Raw genomic sequence first — 21,541 nt, forward strand, 5'->3', positions numbered from 1 at the left:
ATCCCCCTTCATCAGGGCTTGGCAACTGTTGGAGGAAGAAAACATACATTGGGCCAATATGTTTAGAGGGGCCTTGGAGGAAATTTTAGAAGCACAAAAAAATAGAAAGTATCTGCCCCAGAAGCCTGTTTAGGCAGCCCATACCAGCTTCTGGAGCAGATCAATGAAATTCCCACCAGAACCACTCTGCATACATGCGTCCAGTGTAGGTTTGCTTCCTGCAACAGTTGCCAAGCCCTGAAAAAGGGAGGCTTTGAACTCCTCCAAAACACATTGGCATAAACATTACTTCTGAATGTTACAAAATGCTTCTGGCACTTTCCTTCCAATTTGAGATACATGCCGACTCAGGGCCAACATTCCTTAGAAAGCCGGCTTATATATGGAATTCTTTATCTATAATCAGACCTGAGCTCTAGTTAGAGAAACCTCTAAAACAAAATGATCCAGGGCCACAATAAGAACTAGTGGAACCAAATGAATGTCCCAAGCAGATCATCACATTAGTCATCTCACCGGTTGTGGCTGTTTGGTCGTGCGCGCCCGATTAAAGATTCTCAGTGAATTACGAACCTTCTCCTTTCTGTCCAGCTGAGCAGGAGAAACAGAGATCAGGCCAGACTGCCTATTGGGAGAAAGGATGGAGAAAACACAAGCAATTTCAGACAATGAGCAAAGGCAAGTGTATGCTATTCAAGAAACAATGCAACACTGTTCTAAAGTTGCAATGTTGACTAAATTTACTCGAAATTCATATATTCCAATGCAGCTAGAGTCATCAGGCTTCTCAAAGAGTTTTCTAAGTGAGCGTGCATCCTTTTGTCACATGGTTCTGGGTTGTGCAACTTGCCTGTTATACTCCACTGTGTTTGGGGATAGGAAGGGGTGCTCAAGGCTGTGGGTGGTTTAGAGCGGGGGGGAGGGGGGAGTCATGCATAAGCCAGTGAATACACTAGCATACATTTATGATGGCCAACATATATGACAATGAAGAGAAGAATTCTGGCAACTATAGGGTTTTAGGCACAAGAGGAATCCAAGGATAAACAGAGCTATTGTGCTGGGTTTTCTGAGACTGTTGACTTAAGTTTACCTTTAATTCACTAAGGTTTATGCTGTGAAGACATGGCAGTGAATAGCAAAGAAAACAGTTGTCTGGAAGAGTCATGAACAAATATACACTCACCAGCCACTTTATTAGGTACACCTTGCTAGTATCGGGTTGGACCCCCTTTTGCCTTCAGAACGGCCTTAATCTTTGTGGCATAGATTCAAAAAGGTGTTGGAAACATTCCTCAGATTTTGGTCCATACTGACATGACAGCATCATGGGCCCAAAGTGTGCTAAGAAAATATGCCCCACACCATTACACCACCACCAGCAGCCTGAACCGTTGATACAAGGCAGGATGGATCTATGCTTTCATGTTCTTACAGCTAAAGGAGTGTTTTTATGACCATTTTGTCCCTGCCAGGCAACGTTTTTCCAATCTTCAGTTTCCAGTTTTGGCAAACATGTGTGCATTGTAGACTCCGTTTCCTGTTCTTAGCTGACAGGAGTGGCATCCGGTGTGGTCTTCTGCTGCTGTAGCCTGTCTGCTTCAAGGTTCGACGTGTTGTGCGTTCAGAGATGGTATTGTGCATAGTATTTAAGATACTGTTGCCTTTCTATCATCTCTAACCAGTCTGGCCTTTCTCCTCTGACATGAACAAGGCATTGTCATCCACACAAATGCCACTCACTGGATATTTTTTTTTGGATCATTCTCTATAAACCATTGACGTGCGGTACCTCATGTTCTGGGTGAGGCATTCCCCAGCCCCGCCCCCTGCCGACCAAAGCCCCGCCCCTGCCGGCTGAAGCCCCGCCGGATGAAACCCCGCTCCCAAGATAGTGTGAAGGATGAAGGGAGGAGACAGGGAGGACCCTGTCCCTCACAACCTGTCAAAAGCCAGATGCAGCGCTGCCTGTTATTAAACAGGCAGCGCTCCATCCATGACAGGTTACACAGCGGGGAGGCTTTCCCTGCTGTGTAACAAGCCGATCTGAATGGAGAAAAAGCTGTCAGCTTCAGACTTGGAGGCTCTGCCTCTCCTGACCGCATGTCCCTGCTGTAAACCAGAGAGATGGTTGTACGTAAAATTCCCAGTAGATCAGCATTTTTTTTTTCAAATACTGAGAACAGCCCATCTGGCACCAACAACCATGCCACGTTCAAAGTCACTTAAATCCCCTTTCTTCCCCATTCTGATGCTTGGTTTGAACTTCAGCAAGTCGTCTCCACTACATCTAGATGCCTAAATGTATTGAGTTGCTGCCATGTGATTGGCTGATTAGCAATTTGTGTTACCAAGCAATTGAACAGGTGTACCTAATAAAGTGGCTGGTGAGTGTGTGTCTCACAGAAGCAGCATACGATAGCAGCATAAAATCTGCAGATCATGCATTTTCAATACTTAGAGTAGCATGGTCAGAAATATCCTGCAAAGCTTAGCGTCTAGGCCAACTAGCCTCACCTCTTTACGCGTTTGCTGTTTCTCCGCTTATTTCTGCCTTTCTGTCCACGAGAGGAGGAATCAGGAGTTGATGGAACAGCAGGGGATTCTGAATTGAGGTCTAAAAAGTCTCCAGGACTCACAGCAAAGTCAGAAAACACCTCTCCACCTCCCACTTCATCTGAAAGCAAGTCAGAAGAATTCAATGAAAGTTGGAGACATGTACCAGACTAGACTTAGTTTAAACTTTCTACTAACTACCTGTCAATGGAGACCGGGATGCACATGGTTCTTTCACATCTTCATCGTCAACATGCTCATCTGTAGTCTCCCGTAATGACTTACTAAAACAAATATTAAACATGTTGATCCATGCTTGAGGATGCAGAAGGTTAACCTGCAGCAATATAAGTGGAAACCATCAAAAATACCGCTACCGTTTCTTGGGTGTACAAAATTCTGCACAACCAGAATCCTCCGACGCTTTACGTTTGGCTTTGCTCCTCTGCGGCAATTCCATTGCATCTGAAAGATTCAGATGCTGGTCAGCAGCTAATTCTTAAGCCCAAGAAGACAAAAGTTAAGATTACAAATCTTTCTTACCAGACGCTCGATCTGTATTAAGGCTGGAAGGACCCAGGCCAGACTTCAGTTTGTTTAAAGCGTCATTGACAATTCCTAAAAATATTTGAGAAAAATTAAAAATGATCCTCTTTAATCATTTGCTACTTGATCAGGTAAAAAGGTCACAGACATTATACTGGTATATAATCCACAAATTATGCAGCTGGGGTCAGAATGACACCAGACAATAGGGGAAGAAATATTGCTTGGATAGTCAGCAGTGGCGACTCTAGGAACAATATATAGGGGGTTCACATAAGATAACGCAGTCAGATCTGGGGGGGCACTAATAATTTTTATTACATGTCGCAACCGCTGGGCGCAGAGGTTTAATTGCGGATGGCATCTGAACCCTGCGGTTGCGACAGAAGCTGCATACAGCGTGTGCTGGTTACTACTTAAACCAGCGCGCTGTTTGCAGCTTCTGAGAAGATACGCTATTAGCATAGCGGGGAAGCCGGCTGCGCATTTTGCATCGCTCCCGCTACGCTAATAGTGTATCTTCTCAGAAGCTGCACACAGTGCGCCGGTTTAAGTAATAACCAGCACACACTGCATGCAGCTTCTGACAGCATGGGAGACGGGAGGCTGCACTTGTCGGTGGATCCAGGGATCAGGTAAGTATTAAAACAGACGCCGCAGAGTAGACTGCGGGGGGAGAGGAGGGGAGGGGGATGGATCAGATTGTCAGCGGTTTTTCCCTACGCCCTGTGGGGAGAAATCGTTGACAGTCTGTGAGGCTGCAGCGGGGAGAACCCCTGTCCCAGCAGATAACTGTGTGATAACCGGCCCTGGCAGTTATCTGCTGGGACAGGGATTCCATTTCTCTTGTCTTGCGCTATCGCCGGGACTGCCGCCACTGTTAGCGGGGGGGCACACAGGGGAGGCAAGTGATAACCTAGGGGGGGGCACTGATAGTAACTTCTACAAAAGTGACTCTAAAGCTGGCTATACACCTATAGATTATCTGCAGATTTTCTATGGTCAGATGGAAAAAGTGCTACAGATTCCTCCATCTACGCTAAACTGTGTGCATGGAGGAATCTCCCACTGGGCCAAGCTTCAGTATCTTGCTAGTCGGCCCCGCTGCCTCTCAAAACACTGGAACAATCTGATTGGATGCAGGCATTGTTCAGGTATTTCGAGAGCCAGCGGGGCCGACTAGCAAGATGCTGAAGCTTGGCCCAGTGGGAGATTCCTCCATCCAGAGGCGTAACTAGAACCTTTAGGGCTCCGGTGCAAGAAACCATGAAGTGCCCCCCCACAACCGCCATGGCACCGCATGGTTAACAGGAAGGCTGCCGAGGTCCACAGCAAGCGCGGGACCTCAGGCAGCCGCTTGTTTAAAATTTTAGTGCTGGTGTTCTGTCGAGAACGCCGACGTAGTCGAATTTGCCGACCTCAGCATCTCCGCTTGCTCACAGACCAATATTATCGAGGAAACAGATTTATTTACAAAGTATTTGTTTGTAATGGTTAATTGTGACCGTTAATAATATGCCGTCCATGGCAGTGAATGAAGGATGATATTATTAACAGTCACAATTACAAACAAATACTTTGTAAATAAATCTGTTTCCTCGATAATATTGGTCTGTGAGCAAGCGGAGATGCTGAGGTCGGCAAATTCGACTACGTCGGCGTTCTCGACAGAACACCAGCACTAAAATTTGAAACAAGCGGCGAGCGGTACTCGTGAAACATGCCCAGTATTAACACTGGTGTATCCCTACTTAAAAATGCATTGCTGGGACATGTTGTCCTACAAATTTGGAGCTATTCTGCATTGCTGTATAGTCAGCATACAGCAATGCAGAATACCACCAGCTTTGCGGGACTACAATTCCCAGCAATACATAATAAAAGTCAGCACTACAGAATATCACCAGTATGCCCCCCACACTTCCCACTCCAGACTTACCTTTCCTCTCCTGCAGGGCCCCCTTCCTCGTCGCGGCAGCCAGGGGGCGAGGCTAAGAGGAGAGGGTCCTCACAGCAGAATGTGCTGCCCGGCGGTGCCTGCAGCACATTCTGCGGGACTGGTGACAGCTTCTCCATCCCCGCCGCACAGCCGCCCCGTACATGCTGCGGGTGGCTGTGCAAGGGGGGGGGGTCATTTTGTGTTTTGGCCTGACAAATTTCTTAATTTTGGTTTTGATCTAAAAATATAATTTCAGTGCATTCCTATTTTATATATTAAACAACTTTTTTAAACTTTACGTTTAAAGGTGACAGATATATGGGTCCACTAGTGCTTCATTACCAGGCTGCCATTTTTAAAGTACATACTGTTAGATTATAACCAGGAAGACTTTGTAATGGGAAAGCTCATGAATAAATACAACGTTAACATTTAACTGTGATCATTTATACCGCTCATACTGCGCCGACGTCTCCTGCGAAGACCCTCTGGGTTCTGGCTGACCGAATCCTCCTCACCCGCGTCACAGGGGAGAGAAATTTTCTCCAAGATAAACGAAGGAACCTGCCCTGCCAAGAGAAGGAGACCTATGTAGGAGATTTGAGACCGCTCTGAGCCAACCTGCAAAGTGGTGCCAGTGTTGCAGTGTTACTGAACTTTCCATATTACCAAGAGCTTTAGGGTAAAATAAATAGCTAGCAGGAAGACTTTTATTGCAAAGTTTTTTACCTTCCTGCTAGTAAGTCTCTGAAGATTGTATATTGAGCCGCACGTCCACAGCTCTGTGTACAATCTCTGCAAGCCTTGGTTCAGGGATGAATTAAAAGCAATATTAAATTTTAAAGGTTTTTAAGCAATTTCAAATGCTGATCAAAAGTCTTACAATGGATTCTGCTTCTTGATAATTAAAAGTTTTATTTTCCTGCAGGATCAGCTGGTCCCCTAAGCAATGGTTCTGATATCCTGTTTAGGGTAGCTCCTTTCCCTTGCAGGGTCCTATGGAGCCACCCTTCTGGGTTGCCCCACAAACACAGCTCTTCTCAGACCCCACACAGCTCGCCTAAAACCCCACACAGCCCTCTCGAGACCCTGGAGACATCAGGCCACCACCCCGGGGCAACACAGTGTGTGTAGCTTTATATTACTATGCATTCCTGTATAATGTACTGGTGGGATTTGTAGCCCTCTATAGCCGGTGCCATTCTGCATTGCTGTATAATGTACTGGTGGGATTTGTAGCCCTCTATAGCCGGTGCCATTCTGCATTGCTGTATAATGTACTGCTGGGATTTGTAGCCCTCTATAGCCGGTGCCATTCTGCATTGCTCTATAATGTATTGCTATGATATGTAGTCCTCTATAGCCAGTGCCATTTCTGCAGTGCTGTATAATATATTGCTAAGATTTGTAGCCCCTCTACAGTCAGTGGCAGAACTATGTAACAGATTAGTAAAAATGTCAGTGTTGATTTGTTTGCTGCAATACTGCTATTGAGCCACAATCCCTATTTTCCCAGATAAAAAAATCCCTCCGGAGACCCTCTGCCCGAGACATTAGGCTAGGGGGGTCCACTATTATATTTTTTGCCCAGAGCCCACCAGAGTCTTGACTCTGCCCTGTCCTAATGTAAGAGGTGACTCTGGGCACCGAGTTAGGCCTGCATGAGATTTTAGTGATTAGGTTCACAAATGATTTAACACACTACTGAAATAGTAACGCTATACAGGAAACCCCCATGTATGACATAAATGTCTGATAAGGAAGTATTAGAGTTCCATATTAGCATAGCGCCTAATAAAAAACCATTTATAAATTAGGACAATGTTATCCCTTAGAGCAGCGGTTTCCTGTATTTCCATATAGTGAGCTGGGAATTGAGTTTTCAGCCAAGGGAGTGAATCATCGGGAATCACTGAATCTCAGTTGCATTGCTCTTGGCTGTGTATTCCATTGTACGTATGAAGATAAAAGTTCTGCAGTACATCACCCCGTGATCTTCATCACCCTGGGAATCAGCAGCTGCCTTTGTGTGAACAGCCATTACCTATATCCTGGGCTCGCTCGATGAGGCTTTGAATGGCAGAGGCCTGGAGTTGCAGCTGTTTCTCCGTGGCAAGGGTCAGCTTTTCTCCCAAGTTGCTGCTAGAGAACAGACTCGGAGCTAAAACTACGGCCAGATTCCCAGAGTCCATCCTGTTCTCATCACACCTGTCCAGAAAAAAGGAGAAGTTTATGAGCCCAATTTACATTCCAAACAAATGAGGGGTTAAAAGTGACAACTTCTGAATTAGAAAACAGGATTATGCTGAAAGAATATATAATCTAAAGAACAAAAATGTAATATACTGTAGCTCGTCTGACCTTGGAAGTGGTGAGAACATATGCTGAAAGTACAGAAATATACCTGTTGATCCTGCCAGAAACACAGTGGCCCTGTCATTTCCTCTGCACAGAACTTACCGTAACTTTGCCAGCTATCTTCTGCGAACTACACAACCCTTTTATTTAATGGATATGAGAAGGGAAGGTGTTTATAGTCCAGGTCAGAAGAGCAACCTAGAGTGACAATGCTGCTCCTCCACAGATAAAGTAAGTAATGTCACTAGGGATGCACCAATACCAAGTATTTGGGCGAGTACTCGTACTAAGCCTCCGATCTTGGAACTTCCTCTGACCGGCAGTGCCGTAAGGGAACATGGAGCCGGCTTCCTCGGCAATCAGGAAGCCGGGTGGCGAGTATTGACCCGACTCTCGTCTTCCTGATTGGCCGGGAAGCCGGCTTCATGCTGATTGGCTGGGAATCCCGTTCAAGGCCAATCAGAATCGAGCCGGCCAAACAACATGGATCCGGCTTCCTAGGCAATCGGGAAGCCGGGCAGCATGTCGTTACATGCTGACCAGCTTCCTGATTGCCTGGGAAGCCGGCTTCATGCTAGCGAAAGCACCGGTATTGGTACTCAGTATCAGCAAGTACCAAAAGCCAAATATCAGTACTCGTACCCAACAAAAATGTATTGGTGCATCCCTTGTTGTCACCCTAGGACAGGAAGTGTATTACAGGCAGGATCACCAGGTGAAAATAAAAGGAGAAAAAAAAAAAGCCTAAAAACTAATGCGGCCGCACATTCAAGGACCGGTAAGTTACAATATATTACATTTTTGTTCGGGGTTAAGATATGCTTAAGGGAACATGCACATTACCTTGCAGGGCACTGCAACACTAGCATTTTCTTAAGTTGATGTCCATTACGTTAGCCAGTTCACTTTTTTTCAGAGTGCTGTCAATGCACTCTAGAGCTGAGCAGTAATTCAATGGGAAACTCTTCCTCTGTACAGAAGCTTCCTGTATTAAAGACCAGTCACTGCTGCTCTCTACTTGTGCAGGGTGCCTGGTCTTGTCCCTGTCCCCTCCTGTAGTTTTCTATAGGCAGCCTGTAGTGGGTGGAGCCACCAGGTCACCTCCCAAAGCTCCGCTCTCGGTACAGGTTATGAACAGCACAGAGATGATGGCACTTCCACAAGGTAATCTCTGGGTTTGCAAAGGCAAACCCAGATTTTTATTTTTCTGGCTATTAAGGAATATATTTTAAATTATGTTTTTGCGCCTGGAGTTCAGCTTTAACAAAAAAAAATATTTGAGCAAAGGTAGAAGCAAGGTGCTGGACCCAGATTCTCAATGTGTAAGTTAAAAAGTCTGTGTTTAGGGTCAGAAGCTCTCCACAACGCTGCGCAGAGGCCTTTCCAATAAAGGGGGTCCAAAAATTCAACACGTAGTAGAACCAGACTGAGTAACAAACACACGTATCAGGATGATCCCTCGTGATAGAAGTACAAACAAACAATCAGCTTTTACATTTTCTAAGTTGCGTGGAAAAAATTAAAGGTAGAAGCTGATTGGTTGCTACGGGCAACTGCACCAGTTGTGATAGAACTTGTCCAAGACACTTTTTATTAATTCCCTTCCCTCCATTGTTTTGCGATATCAGCAGTCAGTTTTTAACAAATGTTAGGATTGGGGGTCCACCTTGTGGCCATTTTATAATACTGCGGCTGTTACCTGGAGGCCACATTTTGTAGGAAGGTACAGAAGTACCTCAAGGTCTCCCCATGGGCAGGCGGGAGGAGACAAGTCACCAGGGTTGTGGCAGAACCCCTCTCCTCTTCACATAGAGTCTGCTGAATCTGGCACAGGGGGTCTTGTAGCTCTGGTGTGAGAAGCGGCTGTGGGAGCTCCCGGAAAAACTGCTTCAGCAGAGCAGCTACATCGCTGGGATGGGCAGAAGACAGGGAGGTCTCCCCAGACTCGAGCTGCACCTGTAACAAGAACATTTTTAGTTTTTACTGTTTAATTTTCGCAATGCTGAAAAAGCGACAAATTCTTTATGAAGAAATATTAACCCCGGAAGAGCTTACTATCTAATGTCGCTACCGCAACAATTCAGATGCAGCAAGGCACATTGCTGTGGAACCCAGTGAACCCAATACATTGTTCTGTGGGTTGAAGCTACAGCATTTAGTAGAAGCTGGAGGAGAGCTTACGATTTAATGTCCCTACCACAAATGTAGGAGCAGTAAGGTCTATTGCGATGGAACCCAGTGAACCCACTAAGTTGGTTGAAGCCGCAGCATTCAGTGGAAGCTGGAACAAATATAGGGAGATTGCAAAAACGTCACACAGGGGCCGTTGTATAAAAGTTTCCCCCAGCGTGTAGCTGGGTGAAAGCCGTTAACACGGCATCACTGCGGCTAGATGGAGCCAAGGCACAAAAGGAAAATTCCTATGCTCCTCGGCTCCCATACAGCTCTGGAAATCTCATTCACCCAGCGAAGAGCTGTGCAAATGGTTTAGAAATCAGCCCCTTAGTGTGTGAAGTTTGTAATCTCACCATATTTGTTACAGCTTCAACCCGCAAACCAATTTAGTGGATTCACTTGCACCGTGCACCCAGAGGTGCTGATATGTAAATTGATTGTACAGCTTTTTGCCGTGCAAACAGTTTATATAAATTCTTTATTTATAGGTATTTCAATACTTGTACAAAACAAAAAAGCAAGACAGATAACAGTCGTACAGATAATACAAAAACGGCCACCCCGTATCTCCATTCCACGCAGGCCTCTGGATACCATGGGGTGTCCAAGGTTCTCGTTTCACACCCCTCCCAGCAGGGCTGCGTAGACAGTTTATAAAGCAACCCCTTAGGGTCCTTCGTGGAAAAAACCCCAGGATGTCATCCTCCATTTTGTTTCTCTCCTCTGTTTACCTTCCCGTTCCCTATTCCCTCCCCCATTTCTAAAGTTGTTACATTCACGTTTTGATTCTGCATTTGGGACCTTTTGGCCCCTGTACTGTGGCATGCCCAAAAGATATGACATTTAATTCACAGCCTCTTAGTTTATTACCCATATAGTAAGTCCAAACCACTGCCTGTCCTGCTATTCCTGTGTAAGGTGGAGACACAGTGAAGGAAGAAAAAAAAAAAAAGGCCAGTTTAACAACTGATATCCGGTTAGTTTCTTGTTCACACGGAAAAACAAACAATGGCCAAACGCCTAAATCACATTTAAAAAAAAAAAGTAGCAAGACACATTTCAGAAGCACATTGACGTGGGCATGCACCCACACTGCCCTAGGGCTGCCACCTTTTCTTCAAGTGAGGCGCGAAGACTCTAGCGCCGCGTGCAGCATTTTTATTTTTGGGGGAGAATATAGTGGTGAGAGCGAGGAGAGGCAGCCGGGGAGAAAGTAAGGAGACCGGCTATAGAGGACTAAAAATCCCAGCATACATTATACAGCAATACAAAATAATATGAGGGTACATACTCTGTATTGCTCGGGGGGGGGTGGCAGCCCGATGTCTCTAGGGTCTCGCGTGGCCTGTGCGGGCTCTCACCAGGCTGGGAACGCTCTCGGGTGCATTTGTTTACTATCTTGACATGCATTGAGGGCCCATTAGAAGTGAATGGACATTACTGAGTTAAGTGTTTATGATGGGTCATGGGTTGGACCCCTCTGATCTTTGGTTACTTGGATACTTTATGGCATCAGATACTTTCAATTCTTGCATGGATTTCTTCTATAACCTTGTTGGTATGGAGGAACCACTAGAAATGAATGGGCATCACCAGGTTAAGTGTTTTTGATGGGTCATGGGTTGGACCCCTCTGATCCTTGGTTACTTTGATACTTAGATACTTGAGGGCATCAGCTACTTTCAACTCTTGCGTGCATTTCCTTGCATTCCTCTGTTTATGTAAGGGCCAGGGACATTGGGTCCCTTTGTGCGACAGTGTTTTTGTAACTTTGATTCTCGTTTAAGCTTAAAAGGAGAACTATGGGGTTAAGGCTTTTCCCCATAGTTCTCCTTAGGGTAACGGGAGGACGCTAGTTTGTGCCCTCCCGTCACCCTAAGCTCAGTATACCGCGAGCTACAGCTCGCGGTATACTGAGACGCCACAGTATACTGCCAGCTACTGCTCGCGGTATACTGAGACGCCGCAGCTGAAGCAGATCCCGACAATTATGTCTGGATCCGCCCAGCTGCGTGAGTGACAGCTGGCTCTGACTATCTAGAGGCAGAGCCAGCTGTACCCGCCCCCTCCCCCGTCCGATCCGCCAGTCAGCGCTGGCAGATCGGAGCGGGGAGGGGGGAATCCAGCCCCACCCTTATCACGGCAGAGAGCCGTGACAGGATCGAGAGGTGAGCGAACCCGGTATGTGTTCGCTCACCTCCCGATCTACTGAGCCGACCTGCGACAGTCTCATTGTCACAGGTCGGCTAGAACTATGAGGTGAGTGAAAAGCACTCACCTCATACTTCTCCTTTAATAAAAATGTATTGAAGAAGAAATGAATGAGATCCCCCCCCCCAAAAAAAAAATTCATAACATGTTGACTTACATGCTTTAACACACGCTTTGATATGCATGGCAATACACACAGGGCAATGTAAATTCAGCACAAGACTGTACCGGTCAAGCTGCCGCAGTCACACACACACTTTTGAACAATCATCTATTACACACCAATGGCCTTCTCTAGGAATAAATCTTCCATTTGCAAAACACAAGAAGGTTAAAAACAATGCTGAAACTACGGTACCAGGTACAGGAAACATGACCACATATTATATATGATTATTTGAGCCAGAAGTATATGAGATAAAGGCGTAGGCTGATGCCGCTGACCTATTTCTGAAAATGTTTGTAGCTTGTTTGTCATGAAGTTTTCTTTAAGTTAGTAAAACAGATATAAAAGAGCATTCATATCATAGAAAATGGCCAACGACTTTTAGCCCCATATATGAGTATTTTCAGGTAATATCGGTCTGCTGCCTGGAACTCTTGGCCCTTATGCACAGACTATGGACATGAAACTATTGACATATTCTTAACCAGCAGTATAAAAACTTCAAAGGCCATCACTGACCCCTCTAGCGGCCTGTACTGTGAAGTAATTTAAACTCAGTCAATTTAAAAAAATTAACCCATGCAGCCGGTCTACCCCTGCACTGCAAGGGTTAAGTGCTAATTTTGGTCTAGGGGCAAAAATAAAGAAATACTCATCTGATCCTCAGTCCTGAGGCAGTAACCGATCACCTCTCTGCCCCCTCCGCTCCAACTGTGATATGTCACATTGTTTTAAAGGATAAATGCACTTTAACACAAAACACTTCCCTGTTTGCCCTTACCTAAACTAACTTTCCCTCCGCAGATGCATACTTACCTGGATCCCATGGACTCTGGTGATTGGATACATCCAGCACCAAAAGTCTCCCTCTCCTGTGCATGCCTGCACATTACAGCCCCATAAACTTCTACTGGACAGTGTCGTGAGGCTGGAGATGGTCCCATAAAAAGGTCTATGGGGCTGTAATGTGCACACTTTGTCAGGATGTAAATAGTCACTGGAGGCCACGGCCATCACATTGAGGCAAGCATGCATCTGTGAAATGGGAAGGCGGTTAGAGGTTTAGGTATTGCAAAGGGGCAAAAAGGAGAAGTTTGCTTTATCTTAACCCTTTCACTGCCACAGACGTAAGTACTACATCCGTGGCAACACGACCTCCTGGACTCCTGCCATAGCAAAAAAAAAGTAACAAAATAAATTTAAAAAGTTTAACCTCACCCCATGAACATGTACATACATACTAAACATGTGTCCATGTATGAAAACAGCGATTGCACCACATGTATACCACACGACTGCATATAAGACATAACAGTCCACTTTAAAGAGACATCAGGGGTCTATTGGACCCCCAATGTCATCCCTGGACCCCAATGTGGTCAGGAAAAGACAGCTCTGAACCTAAGTGATGATGCTCCTCACTTCCAGGGTCATTCACAGAAGGGGAGATCAAAAGTTCGCTGGTCTCCTTCCACTATATCTGCCAAGCCCGTCCCAGGTCTGCAGGAGGGACAGAGGACCCAAGCATACATTGTGGGAGGCAGAGGTGCCACTTTTGTGAGACAGTGACGTCTATCTAAAACCTGTACTACTACTTGTAAGATTTAAACACACTCCCAGCTGCTATAAACACAAAGGAGTATGATTAGTAAAAAATCAGACAAAAGGTTCCGAAATCGAGTTTTTTCTAATGAAATTCTGCTGGCGTATGGCCAGCTTTAGTGTTGTCAACCTGCAACACAAAAGGGGGGAATTTATCAAAACTGGAGCGGACAAAAATCTAGAGCAGCTGTGCATGGCAACCAATCAGCTTCTTTCTTCAGTTTTTTCAGTTAAAGAGAGAAGCTGATTGGTTGCCATTCACAGCTGCTCCAGTTTAATAAATTCCCTTCAAAGTGTTTGGGCATTATGCCAAAAATAGATTTGAGGTTTATCTTTTTAAATATAAATCTCAATACAAAATTGAAAAAAAAAAAAAGAAGAAATGCTGGCCATGCACGCATGTTTCTTCCTGCAGGCTGATTGAAAGAAAACAGCATGGATCGACAAAGCCAACCAGCTGCAGTCACTGTATGTATTCTGACTGTGGCTGTCAGAATACGCAAACCGCGACTGCAGCTGGTTGGCTTTGGTCACGGTTCGAGTGCCAATTTTCCACCTGGCTCCTTCGACAAAAAAAGAATTAAAAAATTGACGGTTGTCAAGCCAAGTGGTGCCAGCAAGGCCACCCATGGATCAAATTTTGGACAACCCGCAGAAGTCGGATAATATTTGAACAGTGTATAGCTAGCTTAATATATAGAGAGCAAAATGGTCACCAACAGGCTGCGTTTCACAGCTAAAATTGTTCTTTCCTGTGTTCTTGTCAGTGATGTGCTCATACAATGCATATCCCTTCCCCCTGAGCTCTATAGGCTGACCAGAAAAAGTTGCTCAAACCCTATCTTCACTCTCTGTGGTCATCGGATGCCATTTCTTCCTCTCTAGCAGGGAAATCTTGCCACACCAGCAATGCTTTACTCAATCTCACACATGACACACTAAATAGAGAAAAAGCCCTCTCTGAATGGTTCCCGCTAAACACACAGATAAGACAGACTACAGACACATCGACCTTACTGGATAATCTGATACCTTACGTCAAAGTGTAATTATGTAAGAGCTACGCAACATCATCTCAGCGTTGTTTACCTGCTTCTAGTAAATTATAAAAAAAAAGAGCAGGCTTCCTTAAAGTGTATGTAAAGCCAATAAGATAATTTTATTAGTGGATAGAGTGAGGTGGTGTTATAAACCAACCTCAGAAAATTAGATCCACTGATCACAATAGGACAGATAAATATTTCTGCTCGAATAGTGCAAATATACATGTTGATCCCGCCAAAATTCCACTGGTCTGATATCTTCCTGTGCTCTCTGTCCTCGATGCATTGCATTGTTCCCAGCTATGTCTGTGAACTACAAAACACCCCCCATGTAATGGAGATAAGGTTGAAGGGGGGTGTCAGAGCCTTCCCTTTAATAAGGCAGCCTGAGGCTGTTGCCTTAGGCTGCATCTCTGTGGGTCCCATAGGGGTGCAGTAGGCAGAGCAATGCTTTTGTTGTACAGTGGCTGCTCTGCCGGACAATGTTTGCAGTGTGCCTGCCACCCCCTTTCCGGCCAGAGCATCCGAGGTTGCAAAGAGCAGGGGGGTTAAATTCGTAAGGATCATACCGATTTCCCCGCCCAGCTCTTAGCAACCTAGGACACTCTGGCAGGCAGCCCGCCTAGCTCCGGGCAACCAGTGACGTCACTGGTTCCCCGTAGCTGGATGGGACGGCGGCCAGAGCGTCCGAGGTTGCTAAGAGCCGAGCGGTGCAACGTGTAAGGGCCATACAAATTTCCCCAACCAGCTCCTAGCAACCTGGGACGCTCTGGTCGGCATCCCGCCCAGTTCTTGGCAACCAGTAATGTCACCGGTTGCCAGTAGCTAGACGGGAGGCTGGCCAGAGTATCCCAGGTGGCCAAGAGCTGGGTGGAGAGATGCAGAGCCTGCAGAGGGTGACAACATTCTCCTCTTTGGTGGCGCTGTCTCCTCTACCTCCCTCCCGCTGCATGCACCAACACATCCACCCACTCCCACAGTTGGCAAAAGGGCTAGGGACACCACAAGGGGGAAGGGGGGGTCCTGTAGTCCAAACACTTCCTGTTCTAAAGTTAACATTGCTCCTCCATAGATATAATACGTGTGAGCGTTGCCACCAGGACAGGGAGCGTGTTACTGGCAGGATCACCAGGTTAAAAAAAAGATTAAAAATGAATAAAGCCTGAAAAAAGAAAACAAATCCAGCCACCACATCCAAGTACAGGTAAGCTCCAATATATTACATTTATGTTCTTGAGTTTAGACATGTTTTAACTGTCAATCTATGCCGATGACCATCACATGTGCTCTGTACCGATTTCAGAGTGCTCAAGATCAGGTATCTGTCAGAAATGCATACTACTTTAAGCGGAGATAATATACAAACTCCACCCAGACAGTCTTCTCCCGGGGATTACATATAGTTTGCATGTTGTCCTTTGTGCATTTCCTTCAGTGCTCCAATTTCCTCCCACCGCCCAAAAACATTGCAGTAGTGTAACTGGTATCTGTCCAAACTGGCTACAGAATGCATATGATTGACACACTAAGAATGTGGAAAGAACACTGGACTGCAAGCTCCTTCAGGGCAGAAAGTGATGAGGCTGCTTCTATGTACTTTGTAAAATATGTCAGAGCTATTTAAACAAAATAACACAGGATTTATTGTTGGTGATCCTTTCTTTTAATCCCTGATGTTCATCCCCATTTGCAGCACCCACACATGTCAGATCATTTCATAACAGCCAGAGTGAATTGTCATTTCATTGAACTAGAAAAAATAAGTTGAGCTCCTATCAAGGTCAGAAAAGCAGTGTGTCCCTCCAGGTTAATCCATGCTTGCCTGCTATAGCCAGGTGCTCATTCAGCTCATTTGATGGCAACCACCATGACTGAGCGCATGAAACGCATCACAGGTCTCAATTCACCCCTTGTGTTATGCTTCTTTACTAGAATGAAAGAGTTCGAACATAGCTGGTGTGCAGGCATCCAATTTTCTTGTATAGAAGCTGAGCTCCTATGATGATCCTTTTTGTTAATCCCTGATGTTCTCGCAGGAAAATGGAGGTCTATATACTTGCTTGGGCACGTGGCCTTGGGTTACTTTTCCACAGCAAGTCAAGGCATTTTAAGTTGTCTGAGGACTTACGAGGATCAAACACTAAGCGCAACCAGCCTAGAAACATTCAAATTGTAAGAACACATCTGCTGGCCTTGCAAGTATCTATAAATGGAAAGAGAATATGGAGGAACGAGAGATGATAACACCCCCCCCCCCCCTTTCCCCAACATAGGTCATCCAGCCCGATTTTAGGGCACCCACACATTTGAGATCATTTGATAACAGCCAGACAGGAAAATAAGTTATGGGGATAGGGGCAAACTTTACAATACTAACATGTACACTAGCTGCTCTAAGGAAAGGGCGTTGGGTGACGATTGGTTGTATTAAGTCGTTTCACTAGCTTCTCCTTTAAAATGATGGCCTGAGTTTTTAATAGGACTAGAATTACTGTATATTGCCCCTTAACCATAACAGCATTGCCAAAAATTAAAAATGCAATAAGAAATGTCCCGATACCTTGAGAGTCTTGATCCTATTTACTGACCCAGACTTCCGGAAGAGGCCTTCAGCAGAGAGATGGTAGCTCAAGAACTGGCAGATGTCAACCACGAGCCTGGTGGGGTTAGAGGGCAGATTATTACATCATAGACAGTAAACAGCAGCAACCCACAACCAGAAAAATTTGTTTTGTATATACTATGCACATTTCTGTCTTAATGAGTCAAAGATTCCAGCCTCTTCAGCAAATCAGCAGATACACTATATGGGCAAAAGTATGGCAACCTCCACAAAATTACAGTATTTAGTTTACATGCACAAAGCTTGGTCCATAATTACACTGTTTGACAAATTTGATGTGCAAAAAACTCTAGTGGCCAGACCTCAACCCTACTGAATACCTTTGGGATGAATGCTGGTTGAGCCAACATAGGTTGTGAGGTCAGTACCTGACCTCACAAATGTTATTTTGGCTGTACAAGTACAAATTCCCACAGACACATTCTAAAATGTTTTGAAAATACTTCCCAGAAAAGTGGGGGCTGCTATAGTCTCAACGATAATGGCCAACTCCACATTAATGCCCATGGTGGGCAGCACAGTGGCATAGCGTTTCTGCCTTGCAAAACTGGGAGTGCCTGGCTCAAATCCTGGCCAGGTCACTATCTGCAAGGAGTTTGCATGTTATCCCTGTGCATGCGTGAGTGGGTTTGCTTCAGGTACTCCGGTTTCCTTCAGCACTCCAAAGATATGCTGGTAGGTTAATTGGCTCCTGTCTAAAACTGGCCCTCTTATGTATGCATGTGAGATAGGGGCATTAGATTGTAAGCTTCTTGAGGGCAGGCGCTGATGTAAATGTGCAGTATGTAAAGCACTGTGTAAATTGTTGGTGCTCTATAAATACCAATAATAATAATAATAATGATGGATGATGGATGATGGTGTTGCAATAAGATGTGCAATAAGATAGGCAGGGGTACACAAGCATCTGGCCATAGAGTATACATTATGTGTGTGCAAAAAGAAGGAGAGTAGTTTGACTGCATGAAAAATCTTGTATATTACACATCCAGATTAGCACTGCTGAGTTTGCAACCACGGGAAATGGGGAAGTTGGGGAAATCTTCCAGCGTGTTGGAATTTTTTTTACCATTCTATCACAATTACCTTTTTGAAAATAGCGCTTAGGCAAAATTATAAATTGTCCCTTATTCTTTATGTAAGGCTGGATTCTCAGGAGCAAGTGATTCGGACCTTATCCACCAGCCTCCAAGATGATGGGGCTGAAGTAGTGATCTCAGCCGATTTACTCAGTTCTCATGTTGGGCAGAGTGGTGCGGCTGCTGAACATCTAAGGCAACACTCAGGTAGTGGACTCTTATGGGGTAAGGTGTTGAAAGAAGGCTGCCCCAATAACAAGGGTTTTAGATGCTCTTCTGCACCCATTGTTGTGAACCCAGCCTTTGTGCTTAAAATGTGTTTGAATTGGAAGAAAATGTGAGTGTGTCACCAATATTTTGATGTTTTCCCCATCTCAGCAGCATAGGGACAAGTAAAAAAAAAAAAAACTCACTGTGGAACCTCCCCCCCTGCGCTGGGTGGGAGTGACTGAAGGGGAACCCCAAATAGCCCTCCACTGGATGATTTCCTCTGAAAGAAAAAAAAAAGAAGGATTTGATAAATATATTTCACTGTTTTTGGAAAATTTTTCATTAAAATTCCTTTCTTACCTGGACATCAGGGCTGATCGTCTTCTTTGGCATCCGTAGTTTAATCCCCAAGGATTTTAAATGCTGGATTATGACAACTGAAGGACCCGTGGCTCTCATGATCAGAACAGCATGGGCTCCTTAGATCACAATTCCTAGAACACAAATCCAGTCTTTAGGTTACCTTGTCTGAACTGTACAGGTCTCATCAGGCATGCATAGAGCAGTGTGATGTCTAACTACAGCCCTAGACACGTAATGAAAGCTACAAATATATATAAACCCTCCCATTAAACAATATGGAACTGAGCCATCTCGGTGTAGGAAAGTTGCAGATATGTGCAATATAAATCGTAGTCTCTGCTCACATCTGTGCAGTTTTTTGTCCAATGCACAAGAGGAATCCCATCCCATTGACTTCTATGTAAGTTTTCTCTTATCAATTTTCTATTTCCTCCTTTTGGTGTGACACCTCCCCCCCTGCGCTGGGTGGGAGTGACTGAAGGGGAACCCCAAATAGCCCTCCACTGGATGATTTCCTCTGAAAGAAAAAAAAAAGAAGGATTTGATAAATATATTTCACTGTTTTTGGAAAATTTTTCATTAAAATTCCTTTCTTACCTGGACATCAGGGCTGATCGTCTTCTTTGGCATCCGTAGTTTAATCCCCAAGGATTTTAAATGCTGGATTATGACAACTGAAGGACCCGTGGCTCTCATGATCAGAACAGCATGGGCTCCTTAGATCACAATTCCTAGAACACAAATCCAGTCTTTAGGTTACCTTGTCTGAACTGTACAGGTCTCATCAGGCATGCATAGAGCAGTGTGATGTCTAACTACAGCCCTAGACACGTAATGAAAGCTACAAATATATATAAACCCTCCCATTAAACAATATGGAACTGAGCCATCTCGGTGTAGGAAAGTTGCAGATATGTGCAATATAAATCGTAGTCTCTGCTCACATCTGTGCAGTTTTTTGTCCAATGCACAAGAGGAATCCCATCCCATTGACTTCTATGTAAGTTTTCTCTTATCAATTTTCTATTTCCTCCTTTTGGTGTGACTTTGGCCCCATAGACTTCAATGAAATTGTATCAAAAGGTGCATGTGCATGCGTTTGACACATTTTTTGACATAGCAACAGGGCTCCTCTCCCACAACTTCTACTCTACACAGGCAGCAGAGGAGATAGAGACATTGAGAGGAGACAAGGAGTGCGAGAGATGTACATGACTCCATATTGTCCTGTCGATCCTCTATTTGTGATCACCGGGTGGATCTTTGCTTCCTCTTCTCTGCCTCTTCTTCCTTAAAAATTGTGACAGTAGCTGCAGCTGCTGTAAAACATATTGCCATAGAAGCCATGGCACAAGACTGCAGCACAACTACACAGGCAATCAAGGAGGTTCAAATGAAGACACCTAATTATGTCACATGAGTTATTGCTAGTCATTAGCCAAACCAAAAAAATGCATCAAAACCTAGAAGCACAAGTTTGAACCCAGCCTTTTAAATAAAACATATACTCTATTGGGCAGAGTTATAGTACAGAACCTCTCCCAGGCTGTACAGCCATATGAATGGTTCCTGCAGAAAATTTTAAACATGGTTTCCAAATAATTTTCTGGGATGCATTGGTCCTAAACTACCTAATATTGCAGTTCTATCCTAGAGGATCAACTTCCATTTTATCATTTTTTTTTTTTTACAGGTTTATTAAAACTGTTTTTTATTAACGCACGGTATCAATAAATATTCATTTAAAAAAACATTTCAAAACATTAACACAGCGATACAACAATTCACATAAAGCAGATCGCTTTCATATATATTGCCAAAAATGTTTAAAAAAAACGAAAATGTTTCCCTTAAAAAAAAGCACACATTGATAATAGGACTTTTTGGTGCTGTTACTTTGATTGCAATGGTTAAAGCATGGGAGGCATGAAAGCTAATTTTCATGTGCTCACAACATAATAATAAAATGTAAAAAATAATTTAGGCTGCTGATAATCCTTTTAAAAAAATGTGCATCTTACAAATAAGTCTACGTCACAGGTTTGTGTCCATTTGAACATCCATAAGTGGGGAAAATGATCAGTTTCCACTCTTCAAACCCAGCAAACACTCACCTTTCCTAAAATTACTGCAACTGCAATGCATGCTGGGACAGGTTACTACACCTTCAAGAAGTGGTGAGGAAGAGCTGGTCTGGATTCACCACTTTCAGTTTATAGAATTTGAATTGGTTTTCATCGCCCCTAAAATTCGGCAAAACATTTCTGCACAGATTCGCCATTTTGCTGTCAAAGAGGTAAGGCGAATTAATGGTGATTTTTGGTGCATTTTAAGGGTACAATGAGCTTTAACTGGGTCCAGAGGGTTATGGAAGTTCCTTTCAACTACCCTAAACCTGTCCAACAACTGAAAAAGGAATAGACCGTGAAAAAAAAAGTAAAATTTAAAGTGACAGTATGCAAATATTGATAAAATATAAATACAAAGAACACTTGGGGACTGGTTTATAAATGTTGACATTTGCATGGCTCCAGCACCTCTAGATAGCACTGAGGAGTATAGGAATTTCCAATGCTCCTCATTTCCCTCTAGTGGCCCTAGTGCCTTGCCAGTGGCATACTGTTACCCTAAAAATACACCCCCCCCCCCCCCAAAACAGGAGAAAAAAAA

The 21,541-nt window shown here is 44.5% G+C and overlaps 1 protein-coding gene across 1 annotated transcript in view; it reads right to left on the reverse strand.

The window, feature by feature from the left end:
- LOC108786656 (rho GTPase-activating protein 11A-like) overlaps positions 1-18,967 on the reverse strand; it is a 21,400-nt gene extending 2,433 nt beyond the window's left edge. Inside the window, exons 1-12 of the mRNA XM_018555991.1 lie at positions 18,869-18,967; positions 18,712-18,788; positions 17,157-17,253; positions 9,099-9,355; positions 7,086-7,249; positions 5,494-5,610; positions 3,087-3,174; positions 2,934-2,996; positions 2,755-2,840; positions 2,518-2,665; positions 810-816; positions 517-621 (exon numbers count right to left, since the gene is read on the reverse strand). Coding sequence (XP_018411493.1) covers positions 517-621; positions 810-816; positions 2,518-2,665; positions 2,755-2,840; positions 2,934-2,996; positions 3,087-3,174; positions 5,494-5,610; positions 7,086-7,249; positions 9,099-9,355; positions 17,157-17,253; positions 18,712-18,788; positions 18,869-18,967 — 1,308 coding nt within the window. The remainder of the gene's footprint in view (positions 1-516; positions 622-809; positions 817-2,517; positions 2,666-2,754; positions 2,841-2,933; positions 2,997-3,086; positions 3,175-5,493; positions 5,611-7,085; positions 7,250-9,098; positions 9,356-17,156; positions 17,254-18,711; positions 18,789-18,868) is intronic.
- Positions 18,968-21,541: the final 2,574 nt, after the last annotated feature.

Source organism: Nanorana parkeri, unplaced genomic scaffold, assembly GCF_000935625.1.
Source record: "Nanorana parkeri isolate BGI_ZX_2015 unplaced genomic scaffold, ASM93562v1 scaffold221, whole genome shotgun sequence".
Taxonomy (NCBI): Eukaryota; Metazoa; Chordata; class Amphibia; order Anura; family Dicroglossidae; genus Nanorana; species Nanorana parkeri.